The 14,882-nt window shown below is 43.6% G+C and overlaps 1 protein-coding gene across 4 annotated transcripts in view; it reads left to right on the top strand.

Moving 5' to 3' along the window:
- sema3fb (sema domain, immunoglobulin domain (Ig), short basic domain, secreted, (semaphorin) 3Fb) overlaps window positions 1-10,560 on the top strand; it is a 49,128-nt gene extending 38,568 nt beyond the window's left edge. For 2 of the 4 annotated variants that reach the window (XM_062463185.1, XM_062463198.1), the window contains 9 exons: window positions 3,764-3,833; window positions 3,945-4,089; window positions 4,310-4,532; window positions 5,610-5,698; window positions 5,830-5,871; window positions 6,672-6,829; window positions 7,104-7,171; window positions 7,428-7,561; window positions 8,393-10,560. In XM_062463185.1, the coding sequence (XP_062319169.1) occupies window positions 3,764-3,833; window positions 3,945-4,089; window positions 4,310-4,532; window positions 5,610-5,698; window positions 5,830-5,871; window positions 6,672-6,829; window positions 7,104-7,171; window positions 7,428-7,561; window positions 8,393-8,851 (1,388 nt within the window). In that variant the 3' untranslated portion in view covers window positions 8,852-10,560. Of the gene's footprint in view, window positions 1-3,763; window positions 3,834-3,944; window positions 4,090-4,309; window positions 4,533-5,609; window positions 5,699-5,829; window positions 5,872-6,671; window positions 6,832-7,090; window positions 7,172-7,427; window positions 7,562-8,392 lie in introns of all 4 variants that reach the window. The other 2 variants (XM_062463177.1, XM_062463190.1) reach the window with 1 other exon arrangement.
- Window positions 10,561-14,882: the final 4,322 nt, after the last annotated feature.

Here is a 14,882-nt window from a genome sequence, read left to right as displayed (position 1 = left end):
TCTTGTGGTTGTCTATTTACACTGGTGCCGTGTACTCTCTAATCATGCATGCGCCACAGTCAGTCCTGATCTATGGGCAGCTTGGGAGCAGCAGACCACCACCTGTCCCTACCTAGTCTGACAGCATGTCACACAGCCCAGTCCTCTGCCCATATGGAAGCCTCCTCCATTTCACTCCCCCTCCTCAACTCTCCAGTGGCCCGTACTGCCTGCTGTAATGAGAATAGCACACACTCCAGTACTGTAGTTGTTATTTTCTCTCAAGATGGCTCAAACAAAAGGCTCCTTTCTCTGGGCTCTGAAGGACGAGGTGTCTGGGAAGCACTCCCCCTCAAATAGACTGGATGGACGGGCCAAGTCTCGTGGCAGATGGATCAGGTCACCAAGCAGGAATGTCAAGGCCATTACCATCTCAAGGGGAAGCGTCTTCTCTCTCTCTCTCTTTCTCTCTGTCGTTCCATCTCTCTCTCGTTTGCTTTCTCTTTCCTTTTCTCCATTTCTTTCGTTCTCTCTTTCTCTCTCCTGCCCTTTGTCTCTGTCTATCTCAGCCTTGGTGTGATAATTATTAAGGTCTGAAGTGTCTGTCTGACGTTTGATTCAGACTTCACCTCACCAATCAGGCTTTCTGTTGAACTCTTATCCTCCCCAGTAAAGTCTCTTTGTCCTTTTCTCTGGCTAACTAGGTTCGAGCTTACATCTCATTATAGGTTAGGCTGTAAAAACGTATTTAGTTTTAACAGCACACACTTCTCATTATGCTTAAGTGAACAGTGTAGGTTAAGGATGATTGATTTCGCTAGTGTGTACAATAATCGTGTCCTTGCTAAAAACCCTACACTGCAAGATCTTTTTGTCTGACTGTGCCCTCTATGTACAGTTCAAGCACATTACCTACAGTATGGGACATTTAAAGAGCTCCAAACCATGAGCGTGCTTGCTCTGGGTTTGTAAACGAGTTTCTGTCTTTATTAGTTGGGTCAGTGTTGACACAGGCGTGCTGTTCACAGTGGGTTCAGAGGAGTGTGGAGAGTTGGCACTGTTTGCCATGCAGGTTTCAGGATATTGCTTTAATAAAACAGTAACTTTGAACAGGCATGGGCTAATCAGGTCTAATTAACAGGATGTATGGAACAGCATAGACACAGGCCAGATATGGAGTCTATACTGAGACAGAGGAACAGACCGACACAGACAGACAGACAGACTTGTAAACAACAAATAAACAATATTTTTGTTAACAAAATTGTAGGATTTCGAAAGGTCAAAAACATTGAACATGTAAATCCCAATCGATGATCAGCAAAGAGGTCTAAAATAGACGTCATGGTACTGTTAAGAGGCACTGTACATTTACACAGCACCTACGTGTTTGGATGACCTTAGATTTTAGAAGAGCTTTACCGCAAGAAGAGACTCGTCGGGAAAGTGCAGCCACGCCTGGATGGAGGAAGAAAAAGAACAGACATTTTTCCTCTCTATATTAGTGCGGTAGTAAAAGGACCCCGGGGTCATTATTGAGAACTTTGATGAACCTTCCAGGCCAGCTGGAGCTCCATTGTGGCAGTGTGAAGTGTGAGTGCCTGTGGCTAGGATCACCAGAGACTGAGGGAGGTTTTACAGTTGGAAAGTCTAAGAAAGTTGGCTCTACCTGAGAACCTGTACCCACATGACACAATTGAAACAGACAATGCAGTGGCCCCTTTCTAGACTGCTGCTTGTGCTCTGCCTGCTTCATCATGTAAAAGGCCTAAACTCATATTTGCCGTGAAATACGGAAAAGGAGCATATATGTTACATTTTGTACAGTCAGAGACACATTCAAAGACAACATAGCACAAGATTGGGCAAAATCTGTTCTAGTTAAAAACTCAAATATGTTAAGTTTTATTATAATGTGTTTTATTACAATAAGTTTTATTGCCTTACTCAAGTAGGAAATGGAAAGGGCAGTTTTGACTCTTGGTGCTTTTACAGCTGTTATTAACATGCAAGCACAGAACCCCCTGCAGCAAACTCTTCTCTACCCTGTCAAAATATATTTTACTACGGCTCAAGTAGCTGTTTCCTATTTTATGAATATCAGATTCTCCTTTTTCTGTCTACCTCTGTCTGGGATTCAGACTGTAGGAGTGTGTATAATTCAGTCATTTTGACGTGCAACAGCGGTGTGTCATGGTACGGCACATCTGTTGCATGGTACCTCTGATAGCTCCTCTGACTCTCTCTCTCACTCCCGCTGTCACTGATAACCCATGACCGTTTTGCTTCCCTGGCTTAAGGTGTGCGTGCGTGAGTGTGTGTGTGTGTGTGTGTGTGTGGGTGAGATGGAATTACAACCATATGGTTTCTCTCCCCCTCCTTATCCTGAAACTTCAGCCGCAAACTACAGATTGTCACCCAGGGTCTGTGTGCATACACACCTATGACTTGACTCAACAGGCATAATGAGAAGCAAAGACAATCCTCACCCCTGCAGTCACTCACAATCCTTTGGTATAATGATATTCACTGCATAATACATCTTTGTTTAAGTGTCTTGAATGAAAATACTGTACAGTGCACTTAGCTTGGTCTTGTTTTGTGAATATCTTCTTCAATGTTTGCTGGAGGTGCCTGCATCATTATGAGAGCTGGATATGGCACTCCTAAGGGTAGCATGGAGGTCATTGAGAGAATCATGGAGAGAGCAGAGTAGGTCAGTGACTAAGCACCCCTAGTATGATTAGTTCCTCTATATTTCTTCCTATGGGCCTATCTGCTCCATCACCAGGAGGATGAGCACATGTAAATCAGGCCTCCCCGTGGGTCCACCAGGGCTGTAGACGAGGACCCACAGTACGATGCAGTTTCCCTCTGACACCCTCAGATAGTGCCCTCACACCCGAACTCCACTCCTTAAACCACAGCCACCAGACGGGGGGGAACATGTCCCACATTAAATCACTGGCTACAGTATCACTCCTGGAGTGTGCTTTCAGGTGACACAGCCAATGTGTTGTCTCACTGTATGTGGATTTTGACAAGGACGCTACATTGTATTGTGTTTGTATCTACGGGTGGTTTATATCTACGGGTGGATTGTGGATGGAATTTAATTAGAGACTTAAGTGACGGAATTCCTAAAGGCCTGGTCACCAAAGCTATGCTATTGTGCTTTTCATACTGTCTATGAAGAAATATTCAACAATGCCCTTCCTGTTGAGAATGCACAGTTTCCTGTTACACTGAGAAGGAGACAAGCAGAGCCTTCTGTTTCCCCTGGCAGGATGCTTAGATGTCACCAGGAGGACTCCTCCTCTCCTTCATTGAACTTTGTTTGGCCTCTAATCCTCTGCACAAACTTATCCTTTCCAAGAGCCCGACGGGTGAACTTTCCCATAGCATAGCGAAGCTCTGGTCACACTACTGTAAGCAACACAGAACTTGACACATCAACCTCTGACCGGAATTCTGTAGTTGCAGACACAGGTGTTTGAGATACGAGAGGGACACATGGACTGTAGGAAGGTCATTGTGATGGCCTTGTTCATCCTGTTTGGCATGTTCGTATCTATACAAGCACAGGCTGAAATTCACAGAGGGATGAAGAAAATGGTTAAAGTGCGTCAGTACTTCTTTTAAAAGTTGAGGGTTGCCTCTCTGAATATGTCTGGGAGGATTGACTTGAGCTCTGTCAATATTAGCCATCATGAGCCTGCTGTGGAACTTGTTTCTTTAGCCTGCTCTCTTTGCACTGACTGGATTTTGTTTGTGTGTGTTACAGGAGATGTTTACATACAACCGACACAGGACACCAAGAACCCTGTCATCTATGGAGTATTTTCTGTCTCTGGGTGAGTCTCCAACTGGTTTTCAATTTTTGTTCCTTCACTGGAACAAAGACGATTACTGTGAATCATTTGTCTTTTGACACATACAACATAACTGTCTCTCCTAATGCACAGCTCGGTGTTCAAGGGCTCTGCGGTGTGTGTCTACTCCATGGCTGACATCCGGCAGGTCTTCAACGGACCCTTCGCCCACAAAGAAGGTCCTAACTACCAGTGGGTGGCCTACACTGGGAAGATCCCCTACCCTCGTCCTGGGACGGTGAGCCTACCCCCCGGATGACCTCAAACACACCAACAGCCCTCCAACCTTAATACACACTTAAGTGACTTACTCCTCAGATAGAAACCAGCTGTTGTGTATGTCCCACAAGGCACATACACAACTCTCCACATCCATACTGTGTATCACAACAATATAGAGTAGACCCACAATTGGTTGTTTGTCAGTGAGCTAATCATTCTCAATCATTTCCCACTAGTGTCCTGGAGGCACGTTCACTCCTAACATGAAGTCTACTAAGGACTACCCAGACGAGGTCATCAACTTCATGAGGAACCACCCCACCATGTACAACGCCGTGTACCCAGTGCACAAGCGCCCCCTGGTGGTCCGCACCAACGTTGACTACGAGTTCACCACCATCACTGTGGACCAGGTGGCAGCTGCAGATGGCAATTATGAAGTGCTTTTCCTGGGGACTGGTAAGTTCAGTAGATCTTGGTCAATTTACATTGACTGTGCCATCAATGTCCAGATAAAGAGCCAATTCTTGGTATTAATAGAAGACCCACAGCTTCTGCATTGTTTCAGTATTATGATGTTCCTTGCAAAACCTTTTAGTCAGGCTTAGTTGGGTGTACAACGGAGATACAAAGGAGTGTTGTACCCCCCTTGTCTGCTGCTGTCCAACCGAATGCACCCAAAGTCTTTCCTTCAATCATTTATCGCCAGAAGAAAAGCATTTGTAGCCTTTCTGTAGAGATGAAAGTTTAACCAATCAAAGGGCGCTGGCATCTTTCACTTAGTGTAAAAGCTTTGAGCTCTGTACCTTGAGGGCAGGGAGAATGACGAGAAGAGGAGGGTTAGGAGCCGTGTTACAGTCAGGAAATCCATCACCTTAATCTCACCCACCAGGGCAAGAGACATTTTCTATTTGTCTCATTCCTTTGAACCTTTTAAAAGCCCCAAGTGACATCACTCGCCCAGCGCACGCAGCCCTAACATGAGGCCCATTCTCTCTTTTGTGTAAGACGTTGTTCTGTAGCATGTATAGCAGAGACTAATGGGGTCTTGTGGTGACCGCAGAGCGCCCCACAGTGCCTGGAGTCAGAGGAATGTCTGTTCTTTCAGCTGCTGTCAGGAGCAGGCATTCAGCGCCACGTTGGGGCACATTTAAACAGTCATAATAAATCTCAGGTATCCTGCGCTCAGGAATGCCTCTGTTCAGAAATCAAACATGCTTTTGGGCAAGGCGTGACCAGGAGAAATACCTCCGGCCTTCAGGAGAATGGGTCACAGCTAAGAAAGAGGGGCTGAGAAATAGTGTTGTTGAGGTAGTGACAGTGTGTATACTCAAGCAAGTGAAAATAGATTGTCATGGTGAAAAGTGAGCTCATAGCACCAGGTTTGAATGTAGACCTCACCAGCTGATTAGCCATCACAGTAAGTGGCTTGATGTTGGTAATGGAATACAGGGGCTGGTTGATTGACTAGCAGTCCAAAGGTCTCATGGTTGGAGGTACAGTATGTAACTCTGAGGTGATTTTTCTGGTCCACAGACAGGGGGACAGTGCAGAAGGTGATTGTCCTTCCCAGAGATGATCTGCAGACTGAAGAGCTGGTCCTGGAGGAGGTGGAGGTGTTCAAGGTGACATTTCCTTTTTCTTTCACTCTCAGTCTTGCGCTGTTTCGCTCTCTCTTTCTCTCACGCTCCCTGTCCTTCTGTCTCTCTCCCTCTCCTGGTGTCATACTGTACTCATCACGTTTTCTTTATTCCAGGTTCCTACTCCTATTACGACAATGAAGATCTCATCAAAAAGGGTAAGCATATCTGTAGCAAATGACCTAATAGACCTATATATTGGTTAGAGAATCAGGCTAGTAATCAGAAGGTCGCTGGTTTGATTCCCGGCCATGTTAAGTGACGCTGTGTCCTTGGGCAAGGCACTTTACCCTACTTTCCTCGGGGGAATGTCCCTGTACTTACTGTAAGTCTCTCTGGATAAGAGTGTCTGCTAAATGTAATGTAATATATCTATGTTGAAATAGAGAGACAGCGACTGATTGAAATGATTTAGTAAAACCATGTAAGATGTGCGTACAGCTGTGGAACTAATATTTCCCTTTAGAAATTATATTCAGTCTGGGAAAGACAATGAAACAAGAAGTAGGGAAAATGCATTACAGTGTAATGTTGTCTTTTACCGTTATTAAAATACTTGGCCTGGGCTACATGACATCACGTGCCATGACATCACTCTAACAGAAGGTTGTCATTATACAGTGTGCCACGATGATGGATTCAAAACAGTTTTTTTAACATTGAAAGGTACATTGTCAGTACCTTGAACAATGGCAGTGAAACAGTTACAAACTCGGCATCTCTCCCAATGTCTGCTCAATACTCCTGAGTAGACTATTGTTATGCTAACACAGTGCTCATCTATTTTCTGTTGTTAGATCATCACATTACATTGTTCTGGCTCGGTTGACATCTCTGTCACCTTTAAAATATTTATTCCAGTGTCATCTTTTATATTTAACTAAACACTGACAGTATAGTTTGACAAAGGACGTGTTCTTCTGTGGTTTGTTCTAACATGTATGTTGTCCCCCACCAGCAACAGCTGTATGTCTCTTCAGGGATGGGAGTGACGCACCTGGCCCTGCACCGCTGTGACGTGTACGGGGAGGCCTGTGCTGACTGCTGCCTGGCCAGAGACCCCTACTGCGCCTGGGACGGCAAGTCCTGCTCCCGGTACTCTGCCTCCCAGAAGAGGTGAGCACAAGCATGTGCCAGGAAAGGAGCTAACATGGCTGTTAGATAGCTGCATGGCTTATCAAATAACACAAAAGCCTGAATAACCTGTTTAGAATTCTTTGAATGGCCTTCTATTTTGCTGATTGGTACTTACCGATTTCTAACTGAGTGATGTGGGGTTTATTTGGCTGTTGAATGGCCTCATATAGTGTTGAATGGCTTTGTATGGCGCTTGCAGTTGCTTTATAATATTTTTTCTTCTTATTTGGGAATACTGGTCTGACCCCTTTAGAAGAAGCCGGAGGCAAGACGTAAAGTACGGGAATCCCATCCGCCAGTGCAGAGGCTTCAACTCCAACAGTAAGACTTACTTATTGTGGTGGTGAATACAATACATTCCCAATACAAATACACCATAGCTAGTATAACTCAACATATAGTGCTGATTGCATACTGGCAGAAAAATTAAGGGAAACGTTTTTGCAACTAGTCACATTACACCTCCTCCCTCCAGCTAAAAATACAACTTTGAATTGAAACGTTACTCTTTCTGTGTTTGGACCGTGTGGTGAGTGCTTGGTTGCCTTGGTGACGTCTCTCCCTATGTCTCCTTCAGCCAATAAGAACACTCTGGAGATGGTACAGTACGGGGTGGAGGGCAGCAGCACCTTCTTGGAGTGCCAAGCCCGCTCCCCGCATGCACTCATCAAATGGCACCTGCAAAGGGACAACAGTGACCGCAGGAAAGAAGTAAGCAGCCTTGTAACGTAACTGACACAGATCCAGAACTACTAGACTGTATGTCCAGTTTTAACATGTACGCTACCAAAGCTTGGCTCCGTAATCTCTGCTTGTTCTATGAACTGTGAACAAGAGATCACATGCAGTGGAGGATTGATTCTTGAGGAGAAGAGAGAAAGAGATCTTTATTAGATTTCCAGATTCCTCCTAGGATATTGTGTTCTCCACATTACGGTACATCTGTTCCTAGACTAAGGTGAAGGAGTCCCTAATGTTTGGTGTGTATACCTGAATATATTTAGTAGTAATCCTTATACTGTCCCAAACCCCAAGTGGAGAAACCCAGTCACAGTTTCTGAGCCTTAGGCTACAGTTAAAGTTTTATTGTGAGATTATAGTGTTCCTTGTCTTTCATTGGGTATTCTATTGGATGGTGCGTATTCCCGTAGGCATGGTGGACTTGGCCATGCTGCCTAGGACATCTGAATCTGAGTGTAAAAGCTGTCAACAGCTAATCAGAGCCTTGGACGGGGATGCAGTGATAAGCAGAGAAGAGCAATGGAAACATTACTCTTTGCCGTGGAAGTGATTGTTTCATCTAACAGCAGGACACCAGTCAAACTGAATGTGCATGAGTCATGTTAGTGTAGGACTATAAAGGCAGTCAGGACATTGCTATGGTGGCTCTGATGCCCATACTGTTACAGAGAGGAGGAAATGGCAGAAATCTCAAACGACGGATCCTACTTATGTTATTATGCAAATGCGATTGTAATGTATTCTTTTGTTCTCTCTCTATCTCTCTCTCTCTCTCTCTCTCTCTCTCTCTCTCTCTCCCAGATGCGTTCTGACGGGCGTGTGATGAGGACAGAGCAGGGCCTGCTGCTGCGCTCCCTCCAGCCCTCTGACTCAGGCGTGTACCAGTGCTCGGGCACAGAGAAGAACTTCAAGCACACCTTGGTCAAGCTGCAGCTGGTAGTGCTGTCCAGTCGCGCCGTCAACAACGTGCTGGTGGAAGGTGGAGGCCTGGCACCATCTCCACTCGGGGCCAGCTCTTGGACCCCCAGCGCCGGCCAGTACAAGGACCTGCTGACCATCCTGAGCCAGCCTGAGATGGGCCTCATCAACCAGTACTGCCAGGACTACTGGCAGCAGGGAGACCCCATGATGGGAGCCATCAAGGCCAAAGACCTGAAGGAGCTGAAGGAGCAGAAAAAGCCACGCAACCGTCGGCACCATGGCGAGGGGGGCGAGGAGGAGGAGGAGGAGGAGGAGGAGGAAGAGGAGGTGGAGACATGAGTAGGCCTTGGACTACCTATAATCCCTACCCACCCTACCCCATGAAACGGGGAGAGACTCAATTTGAGAGTGACATCATGAAAGAAAATCAAAAACACGTGAGAAAAAATGAACTGAAGAGAAGCAAGAGGCATCCAAACAAACCCCACACCTCCCTTTACCAATAAGATATATGATACACAGTATTTATTGTAGGTTGTATATAGTATCATTCTGTGGATTTCTTTGTACTTATAGAAAATGCTCTTTGTGTATAGGTACCTTTGGGGCAAATATTATTGTTATTATTGTTATTAATTTTATTGTTGTTGCTGTCATTGCATAATTCTCATCCTTCCATCATTATGAAATGTGTGGAATGTGTTAACTGGCATGCAAAATACAAGTCACTACAAGTCATTGTAAAGATGGAAATGACTGGGGAATGGGGCTGATGGGATTTGTATATTTCTTGTTTCTTGTTTGCTGTGATGTAATGTCAGGACTCATTCTGGGTTCTCCAGGACTTTCATTGACAAACTCACCACGGCTGCATGTGGACTGTAACACAGGAAACTCTAACTATATGCCCCTCCTCCATTTGAACCCACATGTCAAATACCATTAGTTTGATACACTTGCTGTGTTTATCAGCTCTTTTAAGACCTTGATAGTAACTAAAGTAGCATTGTTTTCTGTCACTGCCAGTGGAACTTTGTCAAAGGCCTAATTTCCAGAGCTTAACTAATAGATAAAACTAAAATTGACATCCCCTTTCTGTAGCCACCGTTGTTAGTTGTGGTATTAAATGAAAAAGGAATCCTAAGTAAAAGAACGCCGGATGATGATAAATTAACCATCATAATTAAATATATTCAGCTTCGCATCTCAGGAGACTAAGTGTGAGGTGCAAAAAGGGTTATGGTTTTACATGTTTACGGGCATTATTTTCTCCTTCAAAAGACTGAACTGGATCTTGGGAAGGTAAGATATTGGAAACACTGGCCAGAAGAAAACACATATTTCAGAGTAGTTCAGTTTGAGATTGAGATGACCAGATAATGATTTGACCGGGCAGCATTGTTAGTTCTGAGTAAAGGCAGCCATCTCTTTTTTATATGCATTCACATATTTTGATCCTTTGATATTAACGTGAAAAAAGAATTGTCCTTACACAACAGAGCATTGTAACAATGTTGTGACACTAACCAAAATTTTGGGAAGCTGGCTTTTCATTGTGTGCATGGATAAATGTATTTGTTCTGTAATTCTAAAACGTAAAAGCAATGTGTAGTTCTCCTGTTCTTGAAGCGTACTGTATGGTCAATGTCAACTCCAGGTCTGAAACACCGAGAAACACAATAGATGAGCACAACTCCTTAACAGGATGATGATGATGATGCGCTCTCCTCCACTCCTAACTATGGGACAGTATTCATTCCCAGAATAAACCAGACAACCCCTGTTCCTCTTCACCAGGTTACAACAGGGTTTTACAGCGAAATGAAAAAAGGTTGTACAATTTGTTGGTGTTTTTAAGATGTGTCTTTAGTTTTTGAGTTTTTTTGTATTTTGTTATTTTTTGCATTCAGTTATCAATCCTTCCTGAAAAAAAAAACTAAATGCACAGAGGTGACGTTATTGTAATGACTTGTGTAAATTACTTTTCCTTCCCTTTCCATTGTGTTGCTAACTAATAAATTAAAGCTCTATATTTTATAAAAATGGAATGCTCCCTCTCATTGTGATGTTTGGTTTGCTGTGTCTATGTTTTGTCCAGACTCTTCTGGATCATGTGAATAAAATATTGTGTCATACAGTATATGTGTATAAGAACATAATGTGTGTCTCTATAGAAGAATTGTTGTGTCATTCTGTCTCATGGCTGTGTGGATTGAGACTGTTTCTAATCACAGTCCTTGAGTTCTACTTGGGTGTGCTCAAGAATGATGTCTGTTTCAAGGCAGGCACTTTATATTAAGATAGGTTGATAAACTGTACTTTAGCAGTTTAAGATGGGGTGTTGATCTGAAGAATGATCTACATGCAATTCTTTTTGTTAGGAGTATGCTTTTTGTAATTCCATCTGACCATTTCACCAATCATATAAATATATATGGGAAATACTGTTTCCCATTTTTCCTGTGTACTGTATGCCATGTTCACCCTGAATCAAATGGAGCGGAGGTTGGGCCCCAGTGGAGGAGGTGGTCTCTTGGGCCGTGTGGTTCTGCTTGGCTGTGGTCAGGTCAATATAGCAGGCTTAAATCAGGTCCTGGAGGATGTCTACACCCTGTAGAAGCCTAGACAGCAGAGCATAAGAATGATCTCTAGCCATAAGCCTGGTCACCAGTACATCTAGGTCAGATACTAACCCACAGAGAGAAAGAGAGAAACGACATAGAGAGGATAGAGAGGAGTCCCCTTGACACCTTTCTTCTATGCCCAAGAAGCTTCCAAGAAGACTGAATTCTACCTTTTCTTCCTCAGAGGATTAGGGAAAGCATGGCCCATCTGTTACAGTGCAAAACTACAGAGGTAAACACAATACAATCATGTTCATAATCAGACATCATTCATTAGTTGAACCCTTGTTAGTCAGTCAGAAGTCACAACAGGCCTATATACACCCATTGGTACCGATTGGTGTGCGCTATGAGTGCTGGGGTCAGAACCCATTTCTCAGCTTGTGGCTGCGATGAAGTCGAGTGGGAAAGACACTGCAGAGGTATCTGGGCATTAGAGGACTCTATTGTCACTGCCCACCCTGGCCCATAGACAGAGCTCTGTCCCCCAGCTTATCTGATATCTGCCAGGGAGCAGCGGGGGCAGCCAGGGGAGGGGAGAGAGGGGGGGGGGGGGGGTGGCTGGGTCTGACATCAATCTTGAATAGTGAGACACTGACAACCACGGTCAGATTTCCTGCTAGTGGGAGAGTTAATTTGATATGTAAGATCACAATCAGGCGACTGCCTCTCCCAAATGACTCAGTAAAGGTCAGAAAGCTGTCTGTTATTACAAAATATTTCAGGGTTTTGATTCCAGGACACATTTTGACATTTTGTCAATTCCAACAAATGGATGTCGTTTTGCGTGCCATATCAGAAATACAGTATGCATGTATTATATTATCCGTTGCAACAAGACCGACCAAAGACAACTAGACTTAAATCTACGCTTCATGACCTTATTCAAGTGACTTAACAATAGAGGAATTTGTCTGACATACAGCTCCTCACTATCAGTCAGTCTGATCAAGGTCTCTGGTCAGTCGTGGCCAGACAGGACATTCTGTGACTATTTACAATCTCCTCCACATCTCTCACAGCTCCCAGCAGTTCCTGGACACAAACAGCATTGTTGGGACGAGGACAAATAGAAGCTGAACCAGTGAGAGGCAGAAGGGGGGGATCTCATGTAGCTGGTCCATTGTTCTCAGGCATCCATTGGTAAACCTTCAGTCATTGACCACTTTCCCAGTCTCACCCACTCTACTACATGAATATGATCATTTGTCCTCAAACCTGGAACAGAAAGCAAATGCCTCTGTTGTATTAAAAAAGTTCAATTAGTGGGAAGTAAGCATGGAAGGTGAAATACCAAACTCTGCTGTCTTGCAAAGAGAGGGCAACACTGCCACTTGCCGGCTATAGTGAGTGTTGCAGTTTGATGACTGACTGAACAGTGTTCTTTAAATTAAGATGATTCTCCCTCCTTTTCCCTTGGTATTGTGCTTCTTTCAAAATACATAATTTAAAACTCAAAGATGTAGGACTTTTAAATTAAATGTAAATGTACACGCTCTAAATAGCAATATTGTGCTTATTGCACTTAATCATTTCACCCAGCAGGTGGCTAGATAGATTGCTGTGTTGAAAAGATTTTTGTGACATGTTTTGTTTTACTTTGCACCTTTCACAAAGAAATGAATCAAACTGCAGGCAGTCATTCATCTTCATAATGTCTGTCCCTCTGGGAAGGGGCTTGTCATGTTAATGATGACTGATGGACTCCAATTTCATGGGAAGCAGAAATTGCAATTTACGCAGTAAATGGGAAGTTTGAGTTTGTATTATGAGGGGAGGACACTTAAATTGAACTGAATCCATCATGCTGGTCCACCTCACTCTAAGTCCTTGTAAAGTACAGTAGTTTCTGGACAATAAATGATAGCCTTGTTTTACAGCACATGCAAGGGCTCAAATGATTGCGTGGGGACGTTTTAAAACACCAGTCTCAGTCTTGGTGGTACTGGTTGCAGTGGTTGGAAGGGACTGGAAACTAAAAGTCTCATCCCTAAAACGTTTTTTTATGGAATATCAAAATTGTCCACAGTGTCTACGACTGGGAGGAACTCCAGCCAATGGAATCCTCTGCAGTTCCACTGGCCACTCTATTGTGGCACCTTCACACATTATCATTAAGAGGAGGCTAAATTAGGCCAAAACACCCATGACATGGAAAGCTAGAGTTGATAGTGTCTGTTGACAGTATGAGATACACAGCATCACAGTCCTCAGTGTCTTTCCTTGTGTTCTCTTTCAACTCCCCTGTGTTTCCTGTCGGTCTCTCTGTGTGTTGTGTGTATGGGCGTAGTCCCCGGTAACGGTCCAGTCCAGGTCCCCCCCTGATCAGTGTCGTGTAAATTTTGGAATACAGTTATAATGTGTGTGTTTCATATATGAGGAATGTGTTTTAACGGAAGTCTAAAGTTGATTAAGAGTCAACTCCATTTGGTAGAGATGCCATTTGCAGTTTATGACACCTGGGGGGAAGAGACAGCTGGTCTGGAGACAATGTGGATTCAACTGTATTGTTATTGTGATCTGCTGCTCTGACCCTTCCTGTTGCATTGGGTGGGGTTAATCAAATACTTGTTTGAAGTGCCCACACAAAGGACAGTTGACCATTTGACTGGTGAACTCCTGTGGTTTTACTATCTACTGGTTTGGGAGAGAGGCCACATCTAAGGACTGTGGGACAAATGGTACAGAGATGTATTGTTTCAAACTGTCACTGAATTGAGTTAGCCAATCATAGACTTGGTTACATTGATGGATTGACCTTATAGAATACCATTTGATCTAAAGTTTATATAAGGCAGGGTTTTAGGGTTGTTCTGTATCACTCTGGCGAACGACCTGTGGCTAGCACCTCCTTCGTTATGAATGATCACAAAGTACTTTGTTAAATCATGATCTGTATAAGCAAAATAAATTGTAATAAACCCACATCTCTTGACTACTCAGATCTACACAGTGCCGCTTGAATTTCCACCATTACATCAGCCTCCACACCTGCAGTCCATCAGCTCATCAACTAGTAGTATTTCCACCACGGTTTCCCTGGGGCTCTATCTGCCGGTCAGCCCGCTGCCAGCACCACCCTGCCTAATGCCCGTGATTCCTTGCCCTTCCTTTCCTCTATAAATGCCCTTTCGAGTCTCAACCTGTGTTTGGTGTCGTGCAATTGGGTACACTAGCCTAGCCCCCTGTAACACTGACACACAATGGCAAACAGTATGTTCACAAGGACTGAGACACGAGTAAACAGGTGAGTCGATTTTTATTAGCATCAAAGTCATTACCTCAGTCAAGGAGTACAGTACAGAGCTTACAAATTAGACAGGACCTACAGTTGACCATGGGTCCTGGTGACCACATTTAGAAATACACCAGATGCATGGCAAAACCAACAGACATTTCCTTCTAACTATTAGTGGTACAGTATGCACTGAGAAAAGCATTGCTTTAAAATAGTTTAACAGTTTTTATTTACGGTCTTTAGTTAGACAATGAATCACACAAAATGGTCTATTCACATTAATATTTTTCTCTGTAAAAAATCAACACATTTGAACAAATTAAAGATGTATGTTAAATATCAATAAAACATCAGACCATTCACAGGCATATTTTTCAAATGGGTGTCATACAATGGACAACAAAACAACCTATTTGACCAACATTTTTTTACATCAAATAATACCTCCACAGAAACGTATAATAAATATCCTAAAACCAAGAGTAAATAGGTATAATAAGACAAATAA

Source organism: Osmerus eperlanus, chromosome 1 (genome assembly GCF_963692335.1).
Source record: "Osmerus eperlanus chromosome 1, fOsmEpe2.1, whole genome shotgun sequence".
NCBI lineage: Eukaryota > Metazoa > Chordata > Actinopteri > Osmeriformes > Osmeridae > Osmerus > Osmerus eperlanus.
The sequence above is the reverse complement of the archived record's forward strand: the minus strand, read 5'-3'. Positions and strand labels throughout refer to the sequence as shown.